The 26,942-nt window shown below is 50.8% G+C and overlaps 1 protein-coding gene across 1 annotated transcript; it reads right to left on the bottom strand.

The window, feature by feature from the left end:
- On the bottom strand, window positions 1-26,231 carry HEG1 (heart development protein with EGF like domains 1). Its single transcript, XM_072122131.1, has 13 exons — window positions 25,444-26,231; window positions 14,806-15,933; window positions 14,619-14,735; window positions 14,091-14,213; window positions 13,223-13,326; window positions 12,564-12,622; window positions 12,303-12,472; window positions 10,975-11,109; window positions 10,763-10,805; window positions 8,160-8,197; window positions 4,565-4,652; window positions 1,805-1,979; window positions 1-1,082 (listed from the first exon to the last, which is right to left on the bottom strand). The coding sequence occupies exons 1-13, from the start codon at window positions 26,111-26,113 to the stop codon at window positions 939-941; spliced, it is 2,994 nt and encodes a 997-aa protein (XP_071978232.1). The 5' UTR covers window positions 26,114-26,231; the 3' UTR covers window positions 1-938.
- Window positions 26,232-26,942: the final 711 nt, after the last annotated feature.

Consider the following 26,942-nt stretch of genomic DNA (forward strand, 5'->3'; position numbering starts at 1 on the left):
TAACAATCACAGGTTTATTATCACTTCTGCGGCTGACTAGAACGCCAGGCGCCATCACACAGTACAAAAAATCTACAAACTGATAAATAGGAGTCAACACTTCATACAGTTAGGGGCCCCATGACCCGGCGCGGTGGGAGGGGCTAATACAGTGTCTTGAACTGGTCACAGAGGTCATCAGACCCTATCATGGTAGAAGCAGAGAAGTGCAGATACTACGGATACATACAGCATAGTCTCATCCCAGGTCAGGAGAGCGACCATCCACAGCATTACTAACAGTCCAGGGTTATGCTCTAGTCCCAGCCAGAGCTGCACCCACAATGCTACATTCTGCCTTACCTAGTCACATTTAAAGCTGCGTTCACAATTCCTCCTTCCATTATACTGACTTTGTATTACACCTGCGGGTTATAGGAATGTTTCATGGGACAGGTATAATTTATACATCTTTGGCAGTGACTGGAGGACACGGTGTAACCTGGGATCAGGCTCCTGTAGCGGGGGCCCACAGTGCACTCAGGACCAATACATACGGGACCCCAGTTTCAAGGCTGCTAGAGGAAATGCCTCAGGGGCTCTAGGAGGCGGAGAGAACCTTGTGCCTCTATATTCCTACACTGGGGGATGATGAGACTCCCTCCACACCAGACACAAAGCGATCCACTACTTTCTGTCCCTACTCTGTGATTGGCTGCTGTGGACCATTTCCCGGTGGCGTTGTGTCCTCTGCGGATTACGGATACAATTGTTCGCAGGATGTGACACGTCCATTGCTTGTACCTTCCATCAGTGACTACACAGAAAACCACCTGGGTATAACACCAGCTGCCATGTTGGAATTTGCTTCCTCGATCTCCAGAATCGGGGAGACGCAGCGCTAACTATAGGCTGTGGAGTTACATAAGGGGAGGGGCTAAGATGGCGACAAGTCACGCCTAGAAGTAGTCTCTCCGCCTGTTCTCCTCATTGATGAATGACGGGTTGTACTGTCCGGGGTAGATACACGAGTGGCGCGATCCCGGCAGCCCGGTGTACGGGTACAGACCATTACGCTCCATCTCCGCGTTCCGCAGTCCAGGCTGCAAATAAATAAAAGGGGAAAATATCAGCAGCAAATAATAACAGAAAGTAAGTGAACCCTCAGGTCCGCACAGATACAATGTGATCGGATTGTAACCAATAATCTACTCGTCATGGAGCTTAGTTACATACAGAGCGCAGAGGGTAAAGTAAGTGAACCCCTTCCTCCATACAGCTGGGAGGACTTGTATGCAGCGCCCCTCCCCAGGTCAGGCCACGGCATCTCTATAGGATTCAGATTAGTCTCTTGGGGTCATGGAGAATATATAGGATCCACCTCAGGATGGCAGCAAGAACTAATCTCCCCCTATGCCCCCACCACCAGGCTGATCCTCGGGGAGGAGTCCTGTTCAGGGCCAGGGCACCCGCTGGGGATTCTCCCCTATTTTGTGGTGATCTGCCACCATCATCAGCTTCCAGCCTCCTGGATTATATGCCAACAGCTCCACTCATAATCTGCTATACCTGATAATCTGGATCTCTTGCCATAAACTCGCAGGAATAAAATCCCAGGCGGCTCACGGAAGCAAAAGAATCAGAAAATTCATGAAAACATAAAGCCATAAATAGCCCCAGAATATCATAAAACAGATTCTACGTCTGAATAATCCCAATAGAATGTGACAGATAAGAGAAGTTACGTCACCTGAGGAGGGCTGCCGACTCATCACTGCCCCCCATTACTCTCCCCAGGTGCCCCCTGTCATGGCCGCGCACTCACAGAATAGTAGACATCCGTCATCTGGAGCAGGTTTTTGGTGCTGCCGTTCTCCTGCATCTCTATCGTCTCTCTCCCCCAATCTGATGATCGCTGTGTTTTGGGATATTCAGCATAAGGAGACATCTGGAAATCTCCGCTCTTGAAGATGAGTTTACTAATGTCGTGTTTACTCTTTCTGAAAATAAGAGGAAAATGGAATTATTTTTGTGTAGGGCGTGGGTGGGGGGCACTCAGACTATGGGCCGCTGTGGGGAGGGGGGGCACTAAGACTATGGGCCGCTGTGGGGAGGGGGGGTGCACTCAAGACTATGGGCCGCTATGTGGGGGGCACTCAAGACTATGGGCCGCTATGTGGGGGCACTGTGACTAGTGGCTGCTGTGTGGGGGCACTGTGACTAGCGGCTGCTGTGTAAGGGCACTGTGACTAGTGGCTGCTGTGTGGGGGCACTGTGACTATTGGCTGCTGTGTAGGGGCACTGTGACTAGTGGCTGCTGTGTGGGGGCACTGTGACTATTGGCTGCTGTGTGGGGGCACTGTGACTAGTGGCTGCTGTGTGCGGGAGCACTGTGACTATTGGCGGCTGCGTGGGGGCACTGTGACTAGTGGCTGCTGTGTGGGGGCACTGTGACTAGTGACTAGTGGCTGCTGTGTGGGGGCACTGTGACTAGTGGCTGCTGTGTGGGGGCACTGTGACTATTGGCTGCTGTGTGGGGGCACTGTGACTATTGGCTGCTGTGTGGGGGCACTGTGACTAGTGGCTGCTGTGTGGGGGCACTGTGACTAGTGGCTGCTGTGTGGGGGCACTGTGACTATTGGCTGCTGCGTGGGGGCACTGTGACTATTGGCTGCTGTGTGGGGGCACTGTGACTATTGGCTGCTGCGTGGGGGCACTGTGACTAGTGGCTGCTGTGTGGGGGCACTGTGACTAGTGGCTGCTGCGTGGGGGCACTGTGACTAGTGGTTGCTGTGTGGGGGCACTGTGACTAGTGGCGGCTGTGTGGGGGCACTGTGACTAGTGGCGGCTGTGTGGGGGCACTGTGACTAGTGGCGGCTGTGTGGGGGCACTGTGACTAGTGGCGGCTGTGTGGGGGCACTGTGACTAGTGGCGGCTGTGTGGGGGCACTGTGATTAGTGGCGGCTGTTTGGGGGCACTGTGACTAGTGGCTGCTGTGTGGGGGCACTGTGACTATTGGCTGCTGTGTGGGGGCACTGTGACTAGTGGCTGCTGTGTGCGGGAGCACTGTGACTATTGGCGGCTGCGTGGGGGCACTGTGACTAGTGGCTGCTGTGTGGGGGCACTGTGACTAGTGACTAGTGGCTGCTGTGTGGGGGCACTGTGACTAGTGGCTGCTGTGTGGGGGCACTGTGACTATTGGCTGCTGTGTGGGGGCACTGTGACTATTGGCTGCTGTGTGGGGGCACTGTGACTAGTGGCTGCTGTGTGGGGGCACTGTGACTAGTGGCTGCTGTGTGGGGGCACTGTGACTAGTGGCTGCTGCGTGGGGGCACTGTGACTATTGGCTGCTGTGTGGGGGCACTGTGACTATTGGCTGCTGCGTGGGGGCACTGTGACTAGTGGCTGCTGTGTGGGGGCACTGTGACTAGTGGCTGCTGCGTGGGGGCACTGTGACTAGTGGTTGCTGTGTGGGGGCACTGTGACTAGTGGCGGCTGTGTGGGGGCACTGTGACTAGTGGCGGCTGTGTGGGGGCACTGTGACTAGTGGCGGCTGTGTGGGGGCACTGTGACTAGTGGCGGCTGTGTGGGGGCACTGTGATTAGTGGCGGCTGTTTGGGGGCACTGTGACTAGTGGCTGCTGTGTGGGGGCACTGTGACTAGTGGCTGCTGCGTGGGGGCACTGTGACTATTGGCTGCTGCGTGGGGGCACTGTGACTATTGGCTGCTGCGTGGGGGCACTGTGACTATTGGCTGCTGCGTGAGGGCACTGTGACTATTGGCTGCTGCGTGGGGGCACTGTGACTAGTGGCTGCTGCGTGGGGGCACTGTGACTATTGGCTGCTGTGTGGGGGCACTGTGACTATTGGCTGCTGCGTGGGGGCACTGTGACTAGTGGCTGCTGTGTGGGGGCACTGTGACTAGTGGCGGCTGTGTGGGGGCACTGTGACTAGTGGCGGCTGTGTGGGGGCACTGTGACTAGTGGCTGCTGTGTGGGGGCACTGTGACTAGTGGCTGCTGTGTGGGTGCACTGTGACTAGTGGCGGCTGTGTGGGGGCACTGTGACTAGTGGCTGCTTTGAGGGGCCACTGTGACTATTGGCTGCTGTGTGGGGGCATTGTGACTAGTGGCTGCTGCGTGGGGGCACTGTGACTATTGGCTGCTGTGTGGGGGCATTGTGACTAGTGGCGGCTGTGTGGGGGCACTGTGACTAGTGGCTGCTGTGTGGGGGCACTGTCACTAGTGGCTGCTGTGTGGGGGCACTGTGACTAGTGGCTGCTGTGTGGGGGCAATGTGACTAGTGGCTGCTGTGTGGGGGCTCTGTGACTACTGTAGGGGCACATACTTGCCATGATGGTGTCTTGGGTGTTCAGCTGCCCTCTAGTGGTTGATAGTGATGATGTATACATGTAATTACTGAGCTTGAGACGATACATATGTGTGGGAGTATAATGACACAAGGCTGATGTGGCCTCCGGGGAAGCTGCCCCCCACCCCCACGGTGTAGAGAGACCCCCGAGGCTGTGTGGTCATTAGGGAAGGTAGAAATCATTATGTGCGATACTCTGCAGGAAGGAGCACTGACCTGCAACAAGTCACTGTCAGAGCCACCACCAGGATGAGGAGGAGTCCACCGCCACCGGCCGCTATGATCACTGTGATCAGCTGGTACGCTGCAATACAGAGAGACGCGTAAATACAAGGGGCTTATACAGAGAGAGAGGTGTATATACAGGGGCTTATACAGAGAGAGGTGTATATACAGAGGACAGGGGCTTATACAGAGAGGCATGTATATACAGGGTCTTATACAGAGAGAGGTGTATATACAGGGGCTTATACAGAGAGACGTGTACATACAGGGGCTTATACAGAGAGACGTGTACATACAGGGGCTTATACAGAGAGACGTGTACATACAGGGGTTTATACAGAGAGACGTGTATATACAGGTGCTGGATATAGCAATACACTGGGTGCTGGATATACCATTACACTGGGTGCTGGATATAGCAATACACTGGGTGCTGGATATAGCATTACACTGGGTGCTGGATATAGCAATACACTGGGTGCTGGATATAGCATTACACTGGGTGCTGGATATAGCAATACACTGGGTGCTGGATATAGCATTACACTGGTAGTAGTGGGTGCTGGGATACATTGCATAGTTTGTATTGGGGTTTCCTGTCATTACACAGAGTGTCCACCATGAGACGCTCTTGTAGTATTTTGGACATACCCTGCTTAGCTGTGCGTCTCCCCGTTACACCCCATCACTGCCTGTAGTATAACGTATGACCCAGTCCTAGGTGCTGCGGTTGTGGCATCATATTCCCTTATAGGAAAGATTTTCTTCCTGTCAGCTGCAGGATCCCACCCTCCCTCCAGGGACCCCGACTCCACACTGAACTCTCACTGTCCCCCTCTATGCAGCAAGCGGCCCCCTATATGTGAGTCACTGAGCAGTAACAACACCCCATACATCTCCAATATAACATACTATAACAGGATTTATCCTATACACCACCTCCTATATAACACCACATTATATACACCCCATTATATACACCTCCTCCTATACAGCACCCCATTATATACACCCCCTCCTATACAACACCCCATTATATACACCCCCTCCTATACAACACCCCATTATATACACCCCCTCCTATACAACACCCCATTATATACACCTCCTCCTATACAGCACCCCATTATATACACCCCCTCCTATACAACACCCCATTATATACACCCCCTCCTATACAACACCCCATTATATACACCCCCTCCTATACAACACCCCATTATATACACCTCCTCCTATACAGCACCCCATTATATACACCCCCTCCTATACAACACCCCATTATATACACCCCCTCCTATACAACACCCCATTATATACACCCCCTCCTATACAACACCCCATTATATACACCCCCTCCTATACAACACCCCATTATATACACCTCCTCCTATACAACACCCCATTATATACACCCCCTCCTATACAACACCCCATTATATACACCCCCTCCTATACAACACCCCATTATATACACCTCCTCCTATACAGCACCCCATTATATACACCCCCTCCTATACAACACCCCATTATATACACCCCCTCCTATACAACACCCCATTATATACACCCCCTCCTATACAACACCCCATTATATACACCTCCTCCTATACAACACCCCATTATATAAACCCCCTCCTATACAACACCCCATTACATACACCTCCTCCTATACAACACCCCATCCTATACAACACCCCATTATATACACCCCCACCTATACAACACCACATTATATACACCTCCTCCTATACAACACCCCATTATATACACCCCCTCCTATACAACACCCCATTATATACACCCCCTCCTATACAACACCACATTATATACACCCCCTCCTATACAACACCCCATTATATACACCCCATCCTATACAACACCCCATTATATACACCCCCTCCTATACAACACCACATTATATACACCCCCACCTATACAACACCCCATTATATACACCCCATCCTATACAACACCCCATTATATACACCCCCTCCTATGCAACACCCCATTATATACACCAACTCCTATACAACACCACATTATATACACCCCATCCTATACAACACTCCATTATATACACCCCCTCCTATACAACACCCCATTATATACACCCCCTCCTATACAACACCCCATTATATACACCTCCTCCTATACAAGACCACATTATATACACCCCCTCCTATACAACACCACATTATATACACCCCCTCCTATACAACACCACATTATATACACCCCCTCCTATACAACACCCCATTATATACACCCCATCCTATACAACAACCCATTATATACACCCCCTCCTATACAACACCCCATTATATACACCCCCACCTATACAACACCCCATTATATACACCCCCTCCTATACAACACCCCATTATATACACCCCATCCTATACAACACCCCATTATATACACCCCCTCCTATACAACACCCCATTATACACACCACCTCCTATACAACACCCCATTATATACACCCCCTCCTATACAACACCCCATTATATACACCCCCACCTATACAACACCCCATTATATACACCCCCTCCTATACAACACCCCATTATATACACCCCCACCTATACAACACCCCATTATATACACCCCCTCCTATACAACACCCCATTATATACACCCCCTCCTATACAACACCCCATTATATACACCCCCTCCTATACAACACCCCATTATATACACCCCCTCCTATACAACACCCCATTATATACACCACCTCCTATACAACACCCCATTATATACACCACCTCCTATACAACAACACATTATATACACCCCCTCCTATACAACACCCCATTATATACACCCCCACCTATACAACACCACATTATATACACCTCCTCCTATACAACACCCCATTATATACACCCCCTCCTATACAACACCCCATTATATACACCCCATCCTATGCAACACCCCATTATATACACCCCCTCCTATACAACACCACATTATATACACCCTCACCTATACAACACCCCATTATATACACCCCATCCTATACAACACCCCATTATATACACCCCCTCCTATACAACACCCCATTATATACACCCCCTCCTATACAACACCCCATTATATACACCAACTCCTATACAACACCACATTATATACACCCCATCCTATACAACACCCCATTATATACACCCCCACCTATACAACACCACATTATATACACCCCCACCTATACAACACCCCATTATATACACCCCATCCTATACAACACCCCATTATATACACCCCATCCTATGCAACACCCCATTATATACACCCCCTCCTATACAACTCCCCATTATATACACCAACTCCTATACAACACCACATTATATACACCCCATCCTATACAACACCCCATTATATACACCCCCACCTATACAACACCCCATTATATACACCCCCACCTATACAACACCCCATTATATACACCACCTCCTATACAACACCCCATTATATACACCACCTCCTGTACAACACCCCAGTATATATATTAACCCATTATGAATACACCCCAATGTAACCCTTGCCTATGTTGCCCCCCATTCATCCCTGTGGGTTTGACACTTACGGTTCGAGCAGTTAAAACCTCCAAGACCAAAGGGACATCTGTAAAGAAAAAAGAACGACAGGTCAAACGACAGTTCAGGCAGGTGGTAGGTCAGACAGGAGACAGGTCCGGTGGTAGGTCAGGCAGGAGACAGGTCCGGTGGTAGGTCAGACAGGAGACAGGTCCGGTGGTAGGTCAGGCAGGAGACAGGTCCGGTGGTAGGTCAGGCAGGAGACAGGTCCGGTGGTAGGTCAGGCAGGAGACAGGTCCGGTGGTAGGTCAGTATAAGTAGGAGACAGGTCCGGTGGTATTTCAGTGTAAGCAGTAGACAGGTCCGGTGGTAGGTCGGGCAGGAGACAGGTCCGGTGGTAGGTCAGTGTAAGCAGCAGACAGGTCCGGTGGTAGGTCAGTCAAAGAAGTAGACAGGTCCGGTGGTAGTTCAGTGTAAGCAGTAGACAGGTCCGGTGGTAGGTCGGGCAGGAGACAGGTCCGGTGGTAGGTCAGGCTGGAGACAGGTCCGGTGGTAGGTCAGGCAGGAGACAGGTCCGGTGGTAGGTCGGGCAGGAGACAGGTCCGGTGGTAGGTCGGGCAGGAGACAGGTCCGGTGGTAGGTCGGGCAGGAGACAGGTCCGGTGGTAGGTCGGGAAGGAGACAGGTCCGGTGGTAGGTCGGGAAGGAGACAGGTCCGGTGGTAGGTCGGGAAGGAGACAGGTCCGGTGGTAGGTCGGGAAGGAGACAGGTCCGGTGGTAGGTCAGTGTAAGCAGGAGACAGGTCCGGTGGTAGGTCGGGCTGGAGACAGGTCAAGTGGTAGGTCGGGCTGGAGACAGGTCAAGTGGTAGGTCGGGCAGGAGACAGGTCCGGTGGTAGGTCGGGCAGGAGACAGGTCCGGTGGTAGGTCGGGCAGGAGACAGGTCCGGTGGTAGGTCGGGCAGGAGACAGGTCCGGTGGTAGGTCGGGCAGGAGACAGGTCCGGTGGTAGGTCGGGCAGGAGACAGGTCCGGTGGTAGGTCGGGAAGGAGACAGGTCCGGTGGTAGGTCGGGAAGGAGACAGGTCCGGTGGTAGGTCGGGAAGGAGACAGGTCCGGTGGTAGGTCGGGAAGGAGACAGGTCCGGTGGTAGGTCGGGAAGGAGACAGGTCCGGTGGTAGGTCAGTGTAAGCAGGAGACAGGTCCGGTGGTAGGTCGGGCTGGAGACAGGTCAAGTGGTAGGTCGGGCTGGAGACAGGTCAAGTGGTAGGTCGGGCAGGAGACAGGTCCGGTGGTAGGTCGGGCAGGAGACAGGTCCGGTGGTAGGTCGGGCAGGAGACAGGTCCGGTGGTAGGTCGGGCAGGAGACAGGTCCGGTGGTAGGTCGGGCAGGAGACAGGTCCGGTGGTAGGTCGGGCAGGAGACAGGTCCGGTGGTAGGTCGGGCAGGAGACAGGTCCGGTGGTAGGTCGGGCAGGAGACAGGTCCGGTGGTAGGTCGGGCAGGAGACAGGTCCGGTGGTAGGTCGGGCAGGAGACAGGTCCGGTGGTAGGTCGGGCAGGAGACAGGTCCGGTGGTAGGTCGGGCAGGAGACAGGTCCGGTGGTAGGTCGGGCAGGAGACAGGTCCGGTGGTAGGTCGGGCAGGAGACAGGTCCGGTGGTAGGTCGGGCAGGAGACAGGTCCGGTGGTAGGTCGGGCAGGAGACAGGCCCGGTGGTAGGTCGGACAGGAGACAGGCCCGGTGGTAGGTCGGGCAGGAGACAGGTCCGGTGGTAGGTCGGGCAGGAGACAGGCCCTGTGGTAGGTCGGGCAGGAGACAGGCCCGGTGGTAGGTCGGGCAGGAGACAGGCCCGGTGGTAGGTCGGGCAGGAGACAGGCCCGGTGGTAGGTCAGACAGGAGACCGGTCCGAGGTAGGTCAGGCAGGAGACAGGTCCGGTGGACAGGTCAGTTCAGGCAGCAGACAGGTAGGGTTCTCAGGCAGTAGGTCAGTTCAGGCAGCAGACAGGTCCGGTGGTAGGTCGGGCAGGAGACAGGTCCGGTGGTAGGTCAGACAGGAGACCGGTCCGAGGTAGGTCAGGCAGGAGACAGGTCCGGTGGACAGGTCAGTTCAGGCAGCAGACAGGTAGGGTTCTCAGGCAGTAGGTCAGTTCAGGCAGCAGACAGGTCCGGTGGTAGGTAGGGCAGGAGACAGGTCCGGTGGTAGGTCGGGCAGGAGACAGGTCCGGTGGTAGGTCGGGCAGGAGACAGGTCCGGTGGTAGGTCGGGCAGGAGACAGGTCCGGTGGTAGGTCGGGCAGGAGACAGGTCCGGTGGTAGGTCGGGCAGGAGACAGGTCCGGTGGTAGGTCGGGCAGGAGACAGGTCCGGTGGTAGGTCAGACAGGAGACCGGTCCGAGGTAGGTCAGGCAGGAGACAGGTCCGGTGGACAGGTCAGTTCAGGCAGCAGACAGGTAGGGTTCTCAGGCAGTAGCTCAGTTCAGGCAGCAGACAGGTCAGGTTCTCAGGCAGTAGGTTAGGGCAGACAGATCGGAGAAGGTCAGAAGACTAGCCTGGTCAATCCCAGGGAAACAGAATAAATGACACCTCCTTCTTCATCTATCCTCTGAACCCCCATTATGATGCAGCCCCTCTTCTCCACCATCACAGCCCCCCCTCCTCACCTCACACAGACTCCATTTTCAAGTTTGTAGCCATCATCACAAGCTGAGGAAAGAAAGAAGGTGCCCTTATAAATCAGAAAATCCCCAGATCAAACCCCCCCACAGCTCAGGCCCCTCCCACAAATACATGCAAAGCCACACCCCTTACGCATGTACCAATAAACACTAAATGTCTCACATAAATGTCCCCACACGTGGCGGCAGGACCTCACCTCGACATGAAAGATCGGTCTTGCTGAATTTGAAGTATCCGGCCTTACACTGGCAAAACGCTAAACCTGCAGGATCTGTGCACACAGACGTCTCATTGTCACACCCCGGACTCTTCACATGACACAGACTGAGCGCTGCAATATACAGAGAGAAAGTAACAACTGGTTATACTGTATACAGGGCATGAAGTGCAGACCATTGCATCTACATAATACACAGAGCACAGGCCCCATCTATATCATCATCTACATAATACACAGAGCACAGACACCATCTATATCATCATCTACATAATACACAGAGCACAGGCCCCATCTATATCATCATCTACATAATACACAGAGCACAGGCACCACCTATATCATCATCTACATAATACACAGAGCACAGGCACCACCTATATCATCATCTACATAATACACAGAGCACACAGACACCATCTATATCATCATCTACATAATACACAGAGCACCACCACCATCTATATCATCATCTACATAATACACAGAGCACAGGCCCCATCTATATCATCATCTACATAATACACAGAGCACAGGCACCACCTATATCATCATCTACATACTACACAGAGCACAGGCCCCATCTATATCATCATCTACATAATACACAGAGCACAGGCACCACCTATATCATCATCTACATAATACACAGAGCACAGGCACCATCTATATCATCATCTACATAATACACAGAGCACAGGCACCACCTATATCATCATCTACATACTACACAGAGCACAGGCCCCATCTATATCATCATCTACATAATACACAGAGCACAGGCACCACCTATATCATCATCTACATAATACACAGAGTACAGGCCCCATCTATATCATCATCTACATAATACACAGAGCACAGGCCCCATCTATATCATCATCTACATAATACACAGAGCACAGGCACCACCTATATCATCATCTACATAATACACAGAGTACAGGCCCCATCTATATCATCATCTACATAATACACAGAGCACAGGCACCACCTATATCATCATCTACATACTACACAGAGCACAGGCACCATCTATATCATCATCTACATAATACACAGAGCACAGGCACCATCTATATCATCATCTACATAATACACAGAGCACAGGCCCCATCTATATCATCATCTACATAATACACAGAGCACAGGCACCACCTATATCATCATCTACATAATACACAGAGCACAGGCCCCATCTATATCATCATCTACATAATACACAGAGCACAGGCACCATCTATATCATCATCTACATAATACACAGAGCACAGGCACCATCTATATCATCCTCTATGTCGCATTACCCTGTACTCGGTGCTGTAGGTGCAGTGCCAGTGCACAAGATGTTGGGCGATCTGGCGACGTCTCGCATACCCTGGCGTAGCTCTGTAGACTGCGCTGTAGATCATACATGGTGACGTTGGACTCCAGAGAAAAGAGATTCTGGATGATGAGACTGTTACCACTGATGTGACTGCAGAGGAAGAGGACAGGAGATGATGTCACCTCCCCATCGTAGGACCAGCTGTGTGACATCATTGTGTGTGGCACTCAATGCCTCTTACCTATCGCTGCTGACTGTGGACTGGTAATAACCGGAAATGGTGGAGAATGAGGAGTTCAGCTGTAACAAGGAGATTACAGTTAGCGCCCCCTATAGACCAGATTCATCTTTTTTCCCATATTGAGTTGTTGTGCATAAGACACCACCAGGGCATTGGATGTGTGGTTACAAATGCTAATCAGCTGTCCTAAAAGTGTATAAAAAGTCAAACCATGATGACCCGCCCCAGCTCCGCCCCTGCCCAACCCATCTCCGCCCCTGCCACTGCTTGACCAAGCTCCATCCCTGTTCAAATTAGCTCTGCCTAAACCAAGTCCACCACTGCCTAACCCAGCTCAGCCCTTACCCCCGCCTATGTCCAACCCAGGTCCACCCCTGCCTGACCAAGCTCTGCCCAGTTCCACTTGTGTCCAAAGAGTTCTGTCCCGTCTCAATCCAGCACCGCCTCTGTACAGCCCAAGTCTGTGCACTCTTATAATCTGATGGGGAACCATTCGGAAAATGGGTAAAAAAAAAAAGGTGAACCTTTTGGTGATATGTGCCTCGCACCAAGAATTGTCTTAAATTACTGCAGAAACAGTAGCTACATCTGTCTACATGCTGATCCCTCCTATACAGACAATTTGTATAACCCCACCCACCAATATGGCCGCCACTCACTATGCGTACAATGTCGTCCTTGATCTGGCGCAGGGTGCTGTCTTTCACATCGGCGCCATCCAGGAGGCTCCAGGGAATCTCAATGTGTCCGAGGAAGGTCCGCACTACAAGAAACAACATGTAACACTCCAGTCACAGCCAGAGCTGCATCTACCAGGATCACTTACTGCTGGAGTGTGGCCCTGAGGCAGGATCTGCTCCTATTTTAGCTTCTTATGCCTGTTTTTTTTTTTAAGGTTTTACAAATTATGCAAATTAGGCCTGAGGGGCTCCAGGCTCCAATTACATCAACACAGCACAGAACCCTCTGGCTCATTTGCATATTTTTTTTTAAAAAACTTATGTTGTAAAAACCAGGGCATAAGAAGCTTAAAGAAGATCCCGGCAGAGGGGGCGCACAGCGGCAGGTAAGTGTGCTTGGTTTACAATTCTTCATCCTGGTGGTAGGTTTCCTTTAACCAATGACATTCTGAGACAATGCATTGTGGGTAACACAAGCCACCGCTGAGGGCGCATTCACACGTTCCGCTATCGTCGCGTTCATAACGCGACGCTAGCGCACAGTGGGCGGGGCTCGGGCCGATCGCATATGCGTTTCCCGGGAAACTAATGCGATTAATAACCCGATCGCATGCGTTTCTCTGGAAACGCATATGCGATCGCCCCAAACTCCGCCCCCTGTGCGCTAGCGCCGCGTTATGAACGCGGCGCTAGCGGAACATGTGAACGCGCCCTCAATAGTGCTTTCCCCCAGAGATATATGAAGTGAAGACGCAGAACCTGTCCCAGTCCTCCTTGCACAGCTGACAGCTTGTTACAATGTATCAGCATGTAGTGTGTGTGATGTGCGGGTGGTCTTGGCACTCACCTGGCACGCAGCCTGCCCCCTTCTGCAGGAGGTGCCCCAGGGGGCACTGGCAGCTGTACGAGCCCCTGGCATTGATGCACGTGCTGAGCGCTGGACAAGGGCTGGACAGACATTCGTCCACATCTGGAAGAGACAGAGGGACATTGTTACATACTGAGGGTCTCGCTGGGGTGTCGTCACTATGTGTCACCCCAGGAGATATTGAACATTACTCTATGGAGGGACCATGGGGACTGGACTAGTGTGAGACACCATTAATCATGCTCCTCCGTGCAGGTGGTTTTAGCGTGGAAGTGCTCTCTGGTGTCAGCCTGAGAAGTATTATGTAAGATTATTGCTGTTTGACTCCATGAATCACATCCTGGTAAAGGGCTTGTCCTGGCACAAAAATGGCGTCACTGATGTTCACTAGCAGTGACTAGTATTACAGCTCAGTACAGTGATGCTACTGTAATACTCCACACGGCCTGTGGACTGGGTGGCGCTGTTTCTGGATAGCCAGTTGACCCCCCTAACCCTAGATCTCACCTTTAGTGCACAGGTGGCCACTCCAAGCTGGTGGACAGTCACAGCTGTAGCTTCTAGTGTCCCCACTTTCCACACATTGACCCCCATTATGGCAGGGACTGGAGGCACAGGGACTGGCTGGGGATACAAGAGGTGGGTTAGAAAGTGATACCAGGGTTTGTAGCAGAATACACGAGAGACTCCTCACCTGCAGTGGTCGGAGCGATCCTGAGATGGGTCGTGGTGGGCGCTGTCATGGCCGTGGTGGGGCGCTTCACAGCGGGTGTAGTGCCCGCAGGGGTGGGGTAAGGAAGGGGCTTTCTGCTGACTGTAGTCTTTGGTTCCTCGGTGGTGAGGTCTCTATGGGTGGTCTCGGCCACAGTAGTGGTCTTCACAATGTCACGTGACATCTCCTGTGTGGTGCCCTGTGAGGGGGTTGTCAGCAGCATAATGGGGGACGTTGTAGAAGGGGCATTGTCTATGGTTGGGGCTGGGGTCTGGATGAACCTTGTTCCCACCACGGCGCTCTCCGTCCTCTCCCTTGCTGTGGACATCTCTGGCGTCTCGGTTTCCATTGGCTTTAGGGCTGTGGTCACATCTTGTGTCGTTGTTTCATCCGTGACCACCCGGGGGGTCTCAGGACTGACTGCAATGGATGTGTTGTCTGTCGGTGATATGGACAACGTGAGGGTCTTTATTGTCTCTGTTCTAGGTGTGGAATCTGTACTGGGGAATAGTGACGTGTAAGGTGAGGGTGACCCCGGGGTGGCGGACAGGGCAGTCTGGGGGTCCAGATTCTGGGTGGTCAGAGACGGTGGGATTGTGGGGGGCACGGGGGAAGATGAAGAGACCTGGGATGGGGGCTGCTGGGACTGTGGTGTGAAAGGGGTGACCGTGGACAATGACACAGAAGATGAGGACGCAACATCAGAGGGCGAGGATGACCACAGACTGGTGTTAGAGTTATTTGGGGTCACCCCTGTGGTCTTGGGGCTGCTCCTTGTGTTGGGCACAGTAACGGGGACACTGGTTAATGGGAGTGTGGCATTGGCTGATGTAGGGGATGGGTAAGTGGTCACCAGATAAGACGGGGTCTGCAGGGGGTCACTTTGCACTGTAGCATTGCGGTCCACCCAGTCCTCAGTTATGTTCCTGGAAGCTCCGGAACTGCTCCCGCTGTCAGTTGGATACGTGTTGGGACTCTCAGTTATGTCCTTGGTGACAGATGAGACGTTCTGGTCTCCTCCCTGGGTGCTGGAGCTGTAGGTGGTGTCCACGTGTGGCGTCCTCTTGTTCAGGTGTCGCTGTGTCGGAGGTTTCTGGGAGATTCCCGCAGCTGAAATAAGAAAATAAAGAGTTAATAATTCCAACATCCTACAGGCTAAAGAGCTGCGACCCAACTTTCCGCAGGCCCAGAATGGCATCATTAACCTCTCCACAGTTGGGTACTGATCTTCTAAACTTTAAAATAGAAACTTTTCCAGACATTTTCTTTGGGTTGTATGATGACCCCTAAATACAGCGACTCTGGAATCTCTACTGCAGACGTCGGGATTTTGGGTGGAGACGTTTTGGCGTCCAGAGGGAATTTTGTTAACAAAAGCAGAATGGTCGGGATCGGGTGCGCCATTATCATCAGGACCTGACGTTTCCTGTCTGGTGACAGGACCCCCCTGCCCCCGCCAGGATCCGACATATCACAGGCGCCCTTTGTCTAGACAATAAACATCCTATACAGAACCAGAACCAGCACCTACACAACATGCACCGAACACTACAGCAAGGAGTAAGCAACACTCACACCATGAACTACCACTGCCCAGGGATGATGGGAGTGATACCCTGGGGCAGATGTATAAAGAGTGTCCTAAGGTCAGACAGAGGGAGACTGGAGCGTCTTATTCTGCACCTGATTCACACAAGTGTCTAATCCTGGAGGGTAAATCCTAGAATAAGACCCTCTAGTCCTAATCTGCACCTCCTACTAGTTATTTTACGCCAGAAAGTTAGGACGCATTGGGGCACATTTACTAAGGGTCCGCGGACCGCATTTCCACCGGGTTTACCAACTTTTTCTGCTTTGCGCCGCATTTAACAGGGGTTTTTGGCGAACTGACAGGATTTTGGCGTCGACTTTTATGCAACACAAATCAGGGAGCGTGGCCGTCGGACAACTGATTCAGACTGACTGTGGGATTTAAGATTCAAATTGTCTCGCAAGACAATGCACTTACATACACCAGGAAGAAGAAGGTGAACTCCGGGGACCTGAGCGGGGAAGCGACAGATGCAGGATATCGGGCGCACGATCTTAGTGAATAGCGGCAGACTTCATCCTCATCGGATAACTCACATTGGGGATCGCGCAGGGACCTGGTAAGTAAATGTGCCCCACGAGTTAGCAGTATTTCTGGCGAACTGACCTTTTTGGTGTGAGGCTACGCCCCTTTCCTTATGCCACACCCATTTTGTCGAGCTAGACGTAAGAGAGTCAGAAAACTGTCTCAAGCCCTTTATAAGTGTGGTGCAAACTACAACAGAATTATTTCATGGACAGATTAATAAATCTGTCCCATTGTGTGCGATTGGAGATTAGATTGTGAGCTCCTGGGCTCAGGGATGATGGGAGTGATACACTGGGGCTTATTTACTATGGTTTACGGGTAGCTCATTCATCTGATCGTGCACTGTTTTCGATATTTGCATGGCTCAAACTGGTATGTAACAGGTGTCTGCGCTGGGATTTTTTTGCGGCTTTCATGCGACAGAAATCAGGGGGCGTGCCTTCAGACGATCCGACTAATTTGGAATGAACACAGGATTTAACTTTCAAATTGTGTCGCAAGCCCAAGCACTTACATGCACCAGGAAGAAGAAGGTGAACTCCGGGGACCTGAGCGGGGAAGCGACACATGCAGGATATCGGGCGCGCGATCTTAGTGAACCGCGTCCCAATGCATTATACATGGACAATGCACTTTCTGTGAACTCCGAGGGACCGGGTACGTGAATGTGCCCCATTGTGTGTGATGGGGAGATTAGATTGTCAGCTCCTAGATCCAGGGATGATAGGAGTGATACATTGTGTGATGGGAAGATTAGATTGTCAGCTCCTTGGGTCAGGGATGATGGGAGGCATTTTTCCCACGATGCATAGGCTCTTTCCTTAAATACCACTTCTCTGTTTAGGCTATGACTAAGGATACGTTTGTCCGAAACGCGTCAACATTTTTGGACGTTATGGTTTTTAGATATTATTTTTTTGTACTTAATAAAGTAAATTTGTCTCTGACTGTTTTTCTCAGGTCTGGATGCTGGAGCTCCTGAGGATTTCTATTGGTTTATTTTGTCAGCGCTGCTGCATAAGATGGCGCTATAGTCATAAAGCTTTACTTTGATGTAATGGGTTAATCCTGTCGCCCCTCTATTAATACGCCGGATTCCGCACATACTGGGTGTTACCAGGAAATACCAGAACAAATCTCCTGTCTCTGCTCCGTCAGCCTGATAACAGCTCCAAGTCCCAGCATCCATCAGGCCTCACATTACAGCGCCCCCTCCTGGACGCGATACGACCTGCACCAGACTCTATTCCAATTGTATCCAGAGTGCCGGGATTCCGACAGAAACTGCACTGAAAGTTCTCTCCCCGTGTATTATGCTGCGTGCGGCGACTCAATAAGATTGTGCGCCCAATATAATTAATGTGTCGCTTCCCCGCACTGATCCGACAGAGTTCACCATCTTTTTAGTAGTTTAGGGCTTGCGACACAATCTGAAAGTTAATTTGCTGTATTGGGAACACCTCTTTAATGTTATTGTTTGTATGATGAAGGGTCACCCACTTTCCAATATACTTTCTGTATCAATTCCTCGTAGATTTCTAGATCTCTGCTTGCTGTCATTCCATAGAAAGCTTCTATGTTTGCTTACAGAAACCTGTCCATGGTCACACAGGTGCACGGCTCATTATATCACAGAGAGTAATCAGAGCTGTGGATTAGAATGAGCCGTGCACCTGTGTGACCATGGACAGGTTTCTGTAAGCAAACATAGAAGCTTTCTATGGAATGACAGCAAGCAGAGATCTAGAAATCTACGAGGAATTGATACAGAAAGTACATTGGATGATAACTTTTCATCATACAAACAAAAACATCGTTCTCATGTCCATCGTGTATCTAAGCCATATAGCATTGCATGCAAGTGATGTATCGTGTATCTAATCCGTATAACACTGAATGCATGTCGGTGGCAGATTGTGTATCTAAGCTGCATAACCCTGTACCCTTGTGCCATATTAGAGCCGTGTGACTACAGTATCTCCCCCTGGGAGGGCAGTAATGGGCCGCTCCGGACAATGGAGACGCTGCGGTTTGGTTACACGTAGCGACTTTTTGCCAGACAAACCTGAGAGGCGCCATTGTCACCCTTAGATACAGAGCCGATGTTCTCACACAATGGCCCCACTGTCCCCGATATCGATGTCCCCAGGGAGAGGCTGGACACCTGTCCATTAGAATCCCTGCTGGGACTACAACCCTCATTATACACAATTCAAGCATCTGCTCCTGTCCTGTATAAATAGTGGCAACACAGTACTACTCCTCCTGTATATATGGGCAGTACACAGTACTACTTCCCCTGTATATATGGACAGTGCACAGTACTACTTCTCCTGTATATATGGGCAGTGCACAGTACCACTTCTCCTGTATATATGGACAGTACACAGTACTACTCCTCCTGTATATATGGGCAGTGCACAGTACTACTTCTCCTGTATATATGGGCAGTGCACAGTACCACTTCTCCTGTATATATGGGCAGTGCACAGTACCACTTCTCCTGTATATATGGGCAGTGCACAGTACCACTTCTCCTGTATATATATATATATATATGGGCAGTGCACAGTACTACTTCTGTATATATGGGCAGTGCACAGTACTACTTCTCCTGTATATATATGGACAGTGCACAGTACTACTTCTCCTGTATATATGGACAGTGCACAGTACTACTTCTCCTGTATATATATGGGCACAGCACTGTACTACTCCTCCTGTATATATGGACAGTGCACAGTACTACTTCTCCTGTATATATATGGGCACAGCACAGTACTACTCCTCCTGTATATATGGACAGTGCACAGTACTACTTCTCCTGTATATATATATATATATGGACAGTGCACAGTACTACTTCTCCTGTATATATATGGACAGTGCACAGTACTACTTCTCCTGTATATATGGTCAGTGCACAGTACCACTTCACCTGTATATATGGACAGTGCACAGTACTACTTCTCCTGTATATATATATATATATATATATATATATATATATATATATATATATATATATATATACAGTGCACATTACTACTCCTCCTGTATAGATGGACAGTGCACAGTCCTACTTCTCCTGTATATATATATATATATATATATATATATATATATATGGACAGTGCACAGTACTACTTCTCCTGTATATATATGGACAGTGCACAGTACCACTTCTCCTGTATATATATATATATATATATATATATATATATATATATATATACAGTGCACATTACTACTCCTCCTGTATATATGGACAGTGCACAGTACTACTTCTCCTGTATATATATATATATATATATATGGACAGTGCACAGTACTACTTCTCCTGTATATATATGGACAGTGCACAGTACTACTTCTCCTGTATATATGGTCAGTGCACAGTACCACTTCACCTGTATATATATATGGACAGTGCACAGTACTACTTCTCCTGTATATATGGGCAGTGCACAGTACCACTTCTCCTGTATATATGGGCAGTGCACAGTACCACTTCTCCTGTAATATATATATGGACAGTGCACAGTACTACTTCTCCTGTATATATATGGACAGCGCACAGTACTACTTCTCCTGTATATATGGTCAGTGCACAGTACCACTTCACCTGTATATATATATATGGACAGTGCACAGTACTACTTCTCCTGTATATATGGGCAGTGCACAGTACCACTTCTCCTGTATATATGGGCAGTGCACAGTACCACTTCTCCTGTATATATGGGCAGTGCACAGTACTACTTCTCCTGTATATATATGGACAGTGCACAGTACTACTTCTCCTGTATATATGGTCAGTGCACAGTACCACTTCACCTGTATATATATATATGGGCAGTGCACAGTACCACTTCTCCTGTATATATGGACAGTGCACAGTACTACTCCTCCTGTATATATATGGACAGTGCACAGTACTACTTCTCCTGTATATATGGACAGTGCACAGTACTACTTCTCCTGTATATATATGGGCACAGCACAGTACTACTCCTCCTGTATATATGGGCAGTGCACAGTACTACTTCTCCTGTATATATGGACAGTGCACAGTACTACTCCTCCTGTATATATATGGACAGTGCACAGTACTACTTCTCCTGTATATATGGACAGTGCACAGTACTACTTCTCCTGTATATATATGGGCACAGCACAGTACTACTCCTCCTGTATATATGGGCAGTGCACAGTACTACTTCTCCTGTATATATGGACAGTGCACAGTACTACTTCTCCTGTATATATATATGGACAGTGCACAGTACTACTTCTCCTGTATATATATATATATGGACAGTGCACAGTACTACTTCTCCTGTATATATATATATGGACAGTGCACAGTACTACTTCTCCTGTATATATATATATGGACAGTGCACAGTACTACTTCTCCTGTATATATATATGGACAGTGCACAGTACTACTTCTCCTGTATATATGGACAGTGCACAGTACTACTTCCCCTGTATATATGGACAGTACACAGTACTACTCCTCCTGTATATATATATGGACAGTGCACAGTACTACTTCTCCTGTATATATATATGGACAGTGCACAGTACTACTTCTCCTGTATATATATATGGACAGTGCACAGTACTACTTCTCCTGTATATATATATATGGACAGTGCACAGTACTACTTCTCCTGTATATATATATGGACAGTGCACAGTACTACTTCTCCTGTATATATATATGGACAGTGCACAGTACTACTTCTCCTGTATATATATATATATGGGCAGTGCACAGTACTACTTCTCCTGTATATATGGACAGTGCACAGTACCACTTCTCCTGTATATATATATGGACAGTGCACAGTACTACTTCTCCTGTATATATGGGCAGTGCACAGTACTACTTCTCCTGTATATATATGGACAGTGCACAGTACTACTTCTCCTGTATATATATATATGGACAGTGCACAGTACTACTTCTCCTGTATATATATGGACAGTGCACAGTACTACTTCTCCTGTATATATATGGACAGTGCACAGTACTACTTCTCCTGTATATATGGTCAGTGCACAGTACCACTTCACCTGTATATATATATGGACAGTGCACAGTACTACTTCTCCTGTATATATGGGCAGTGCACAGTACCACTTCTCCTGTATATATGGGCAGTGCACAGTACCACTTCTCCTGTATATATGGACAGTGCACAGTACTACTTCTCCTGTATATATGGACAGTGCACAGTACTACTCCTCCTGTATATATATGGTCAGTGCACAGTACCACTTCTCCTGTATATATATATATGGACAGTGCACAGTACTACTTCTCCTGTATATATATGGACAGTGCACAGTACTACTTCCCCTGTATATATGGACAGTGCACAGTACTACTTCCCCTGTATATATGGACAGTGCACAGTACTACTCCTCCTGTATATATGGACAGTGCACAGTACCACTTCTCCTGTATATATATATGGACAGTGCACAGTACTACTTCTCCTGTATATATATGGACAGTGCACAGTACTACTTCCCCTGTATATATGGACAGTGCACAGTACTACTCCTCCTGTATATATGGGCTGTGACAGGTGCAGTAATCCTGTTGGTGGCACTAATGGGTTAAACAGCGGCTGCTCTGGGGGTGTAAGAGGATTAGGGGATGTGTGAGGGGGTGGGGTGAGGACAGGTGGACCCGGATTATGAGACCCAGCGTCACATTGTGGGGTATAATCCTCCATCCTGCACATCCCCCGTCACCCCCTATACACCATCCAAGACATAAGCCCCCACAGGGGTCCGGGCAAACTCCCCCCTACACTGAGGACCAGGGACCCCAGAGAGGGAGGAGACGGGGGCCGCAGAGAGGGAGGAGACGGGGGCCGCAGAGAGGGAGGAGACGGGGGCCCCAGAGAGGGAGGAGACGGGGGCCCCAGAGAGGGAGGAGACGGGGGCCCCAGAGAGGGAGGAGACGGGGGCCCCAGAGAGGGAGGAGACGGGGGCCCCAGAGAGGGAGGAGACGGGGGCCCCAGAGAGGGAGGAGACGGGGGCCCCAGAGAGGGAGGAGACGGGGGCCCCAGAGAGGGAGGAGACAGGGGCCACAGAGGGGCGGGAGACAGGGGCCACAAGGACCCCAAGAGTCGGTGCATTCACAGATTACTGCCTTAAAAGGGTTGTCCACTTGCAGCAAATAATTGTTAGTGTAAAAGTTCTACAATTTTTCAATATACTTTCTGTATCAATTCCTCACAGTTTTGTAGATCTGTGCTTCCCGTCATGGAACAGAAAGTTTCATTGTTTACTTCCTGTGGATAAACACCAGTCCCTGGTCATGTGGTGTAACACAGGTGCACGTCTCGTTATATCCCTGGTGATGTGATGTCACACAGGTGCACAGCTCGTTACATCCCCGGTCATGTGATGTCACACAGGTGCACGGTTTGGTATATCCCTGGTCATGTGGCGTCACACAGATGCCGGGCTTGTTATATCCCTGGTCATGTGATGTCAAACAGGTGCACGGCTCTTTATATCACACAGCTCTGACTACTGTGATATACCCCTTTTACCAGCCTGGACCGGAAGGAGTATTTCCGTACAGAACCCAACCCCCCACAAGATCATTCTCACCTGACAGCAGTGATGTCATCATTCTCACCTGGCAGCAGTGATGTCATCATTCACACCTGGCAGCAGTGATGTCATCATTCGCACCTGGCAGCAGTGATGTCATCATTCGCACCTGGCAGCAGTGATGTCATCATTCGCACCTGGCAGCAGTGATGTCATCATTCGCACCTGACAGCAGTGATGTCATCATTCGCACCTGGCAGCAGTGATGTCATCATTCGCACTTGGCAGCAGTGATGTCATTAGGCCGGGGACAGGACAGACCTCAGTGTATCGTGTCCCTGTCCTGCTCTATAGACCATCACAGGGGCCAGAAGACTAATATTGTCCCCATCCATGACCCCTGGATGTGTGATGTCACCGCATCCTATGGCCACACCCCACCTCTGCTTCCTGACTATTGTTACTGCACTTCCTGCCAGACCCAAAATTCCCAGGAACGTTCTACAGCTATTTACCCCAAACTCAACGTACAGATCACCCCAGGGGCCACAACTACAAGTAGTCCGGACGTCCTGCCCCACTCATTTTCTACCAAAACCTACAGTAGATTGTGAGCTCCCGGGGTCAGGGATGATGGGAGTAATACATGGTGTGTGATAAGGACATTAGATTGTGAGCTCCTCGGGTCAGGGATGATGGGAGTAATACATGGTGTGTGATAAGGAGATTAGATTGTGAGCTCCTCGGGTCAGGGATGATGGGAGTGATACATTAAAGCAGATTTACTTACCCGGCCCATTCGCGATCCAGCGGCGCGTTCTCTGCTCTGGATTCGGGTCCGGACGGGATTTATTAAGGTAGTTCCTCCGCCGTGCACCAAAATCCTGGGGAAATTCAGGGGAAATCGGCGCAAATAGGAAATATTTAGGTAACACGTCGGAAAAACGTGAATCGGGCCCTTAGTAAATGACCCTCATTGAGTGATAGGATATTAGATTGTGAGCTCCTGGGGTCAAGGATGATGGGAGTGACACATTGTGGCTCATTTACTATGGGTCCGTGGACCGCACTATAATTCTAATTGTGTTGCAAGACAATGCACTTACATGCACCAGGAAGAAGAAGGTGAACTCCGGCGGACTTCAGGGGGCAAGCGACACATGCAGGATATCGGGCGCACACTGGTAGGGAATCCCGGCAGACTTCATCCTCGTCGGACAACACACCTCGAGGATCGTGCAAGACCGGGTAAAGTAAATGTGCCCCATTGTGTGCGATAGGAAATTAAATTGTGAGCTCCTGTGGTCAGGGATGATGGGAGTGATACATTGGGGCACATTTACTTACCCATCCGGAGGAGTTCACATATCCTGTGCCCGATATCCTGCATGTGTCCCTTCCCCGCTCAGTTCCGCCGGAGTTCACCTTCTTCTTCCTGGTGCATGTAAGTGCATTGTCTTGCGACACAATTTTAAATGATAAATCCCGCGCTCAGTCCAAATGCGTCCGTTCGTCCGACACCTCCCCCAATCTGATTGCATGCGACACAATCCCAGCGCAGACCCCTGTTAAATACCTGTCAAAGGTGTGCAGTTCCCGAAAACGTTGGAAAATCAGATGAAAGTGCGGCTGCGGACCGTTATTAAATAAGACCCATTGTGTGTGATAGGGAGATTAGATTGTGAGCTCCTGGGGTCAGGAATGATGGGAGTGATACGTTATGTGATGGGGGGATTAGATTGTGAGCTCCTGGGGTCAGGGATGATGGGAGTGATACATTATGTGATGGAGGGGATTAGATTGTGAGCTCCTGGGCTCAGGGATGATGGGAGTGATGGTGCTCAGTACGGGGTTGTATGATATTGGACACTAGGAATAACATTCAGGTAACAGTCTCACACCTGGAGGTCACTTGCCTGCACTTGTCTGAGACGGGTCCATATGCATCCAGTCTGGTTCTGATTTATAATACATGTGAGGTTCCCAGTGCTGTTCTGTGTGATCTGGTTTTTTAAGCATTTGGCTGATTCCTAGATGACCAAATAGTGACGCATTGTGAGTTCTGTTGGGCTCTGATGGAGTTTCAGTTCTGTTGGGTTCTGATAGGGTTTCAGTTTCCTTGGGTACTGATGGGGTGTCAGTTCTGGTTGGTTCCGATTCAGTGTTGGTTCTTGTGGGTTCTGATGTAGAATAAGTTCTGGTAGGTTCCGATTGAGTGTTGGTTCTGTTGGGTTCTGATGTAGGCTCAGTTGGCTCTGATCTGATGTTGGTTCTGTTTGGTTCTGATTGGGTGCCGGTTCTGTTGGGTTCGGTTTGGGAACTGGCTACATCATTGGTGGTCCTGGGTCGGTTCTGGGTTTCTTCCGGACGCGCAGGAGAAAGTCCTGAAGCTCGGGGTCTATAATAGTCCAGGATTAACCCTATCCTCCCTGTATGGGCATCTCCCGGGGTGCCCGGGCTATGCGGGGCGCTATCTGCGGGCAGGCTCCGGGTCAAGTCCGGGGGTCCCGGGGTCCACGGGCTGGAGCAGCGGGCGGTGCCCAGGAGCAGCAGAGCCGGGAGCAGCAGCCGGGGGCCGGGGAGCATCCTGCAGGAGCGGCCGGAGAGGACACGGAGCTCCCCGGAGCGGGCGGACAAGCCAGGAGCAGCCGAGAGAGAGCAGCATGGAGCGGCCACTGAGCGCAGACTGACCGGGGAGGGCGGAGGAGCCAGAGCCTGCCCACCCAGGAGGGACAGCCCCCCACACACGGGGACAGGGGACAGCCCCCCACACACGGGGACAGGGGACAGCCCCCCACACACGGGGACAGGGGACAGCCTCCCACACACGGGGACAGGGGACAGCCCCCCACACACGGGGACAGGGGACAGCCCCCCACACACGGGGACAGCTACAGGGGACAGCCCCCCACACACGGGGACAGGGGACAGCTCCCCACACACGGGGACTGGGGACAGCCCCCCAACACACGGGGACAGCTACAGGGGACAGCCCCCCACACACGGGGACAGGGGACAGCCCCCCACACACAGGGACAGGGGACAGCCCCCCACACACAGGGACAGGGGACAGCCCCCCACACACAGGGACAGGGGACAGCCCCCCACACACGGGGACAGGGGACAGCCCCCCACACACGGGGACAGGGGACAGCCCCCCACACACGGGGACAGGGGATAGCCCCCCCACACACGGGGACAGGGGACAGCCCCCCCACACACGGGGACAGGGGACAGCCCCCCCACACACGGGGACAGGGGACAGCCCCCCACACACGGGGACAGGGGACAGCCCCCCACACACGGGGACAGGGGACAGCCCCCCACACACGGGGACAGACATAGGGGACAGCCCCCCACACACGGGGACAGACATAGGGGACAGCCCCCAAAACACGGGGACAGGGGACAGCCC

Source organism: Engystomops pustulosus, chromosome 8 (genome assembly GCF_040894005.1).
Source record: "Engystomops pustulosus chromosome 8, aEngPut4.maternal, whole genome shotgun sequence".
Lineage (NCBI taxonomy): Eukaryota > Metazoa > Chordata > Amphibia > Anura > Leptodactylidae > Engystomops > Engystomops pustulosus.

Bases quoted from the DNA above. Each gene is read 5' to 3' on its own strand.
- HEG1 (XM_072122131.1), bottom strand. From the start codon at position 26,113: ATGCTCCCCGGCCCCCGGCTGCTGCTCCCGGCTCTGCTGCTCCTGGGC. The intron at 14,214-14,618 runs GTGAGATCTAGG...TGTCTCTTCCAG, and splicing joins TGGCCACCTGTGCACTAAAG to ATGTGGACGAATGTCTGTCC. The intron at 1,083-1,804 runs GTGAGTGCGCGG...ATTTATTTGCAG, and splicing joins TGACGGATGTCTACTATTCT to CCTGGACTGCGGAACGCGGA.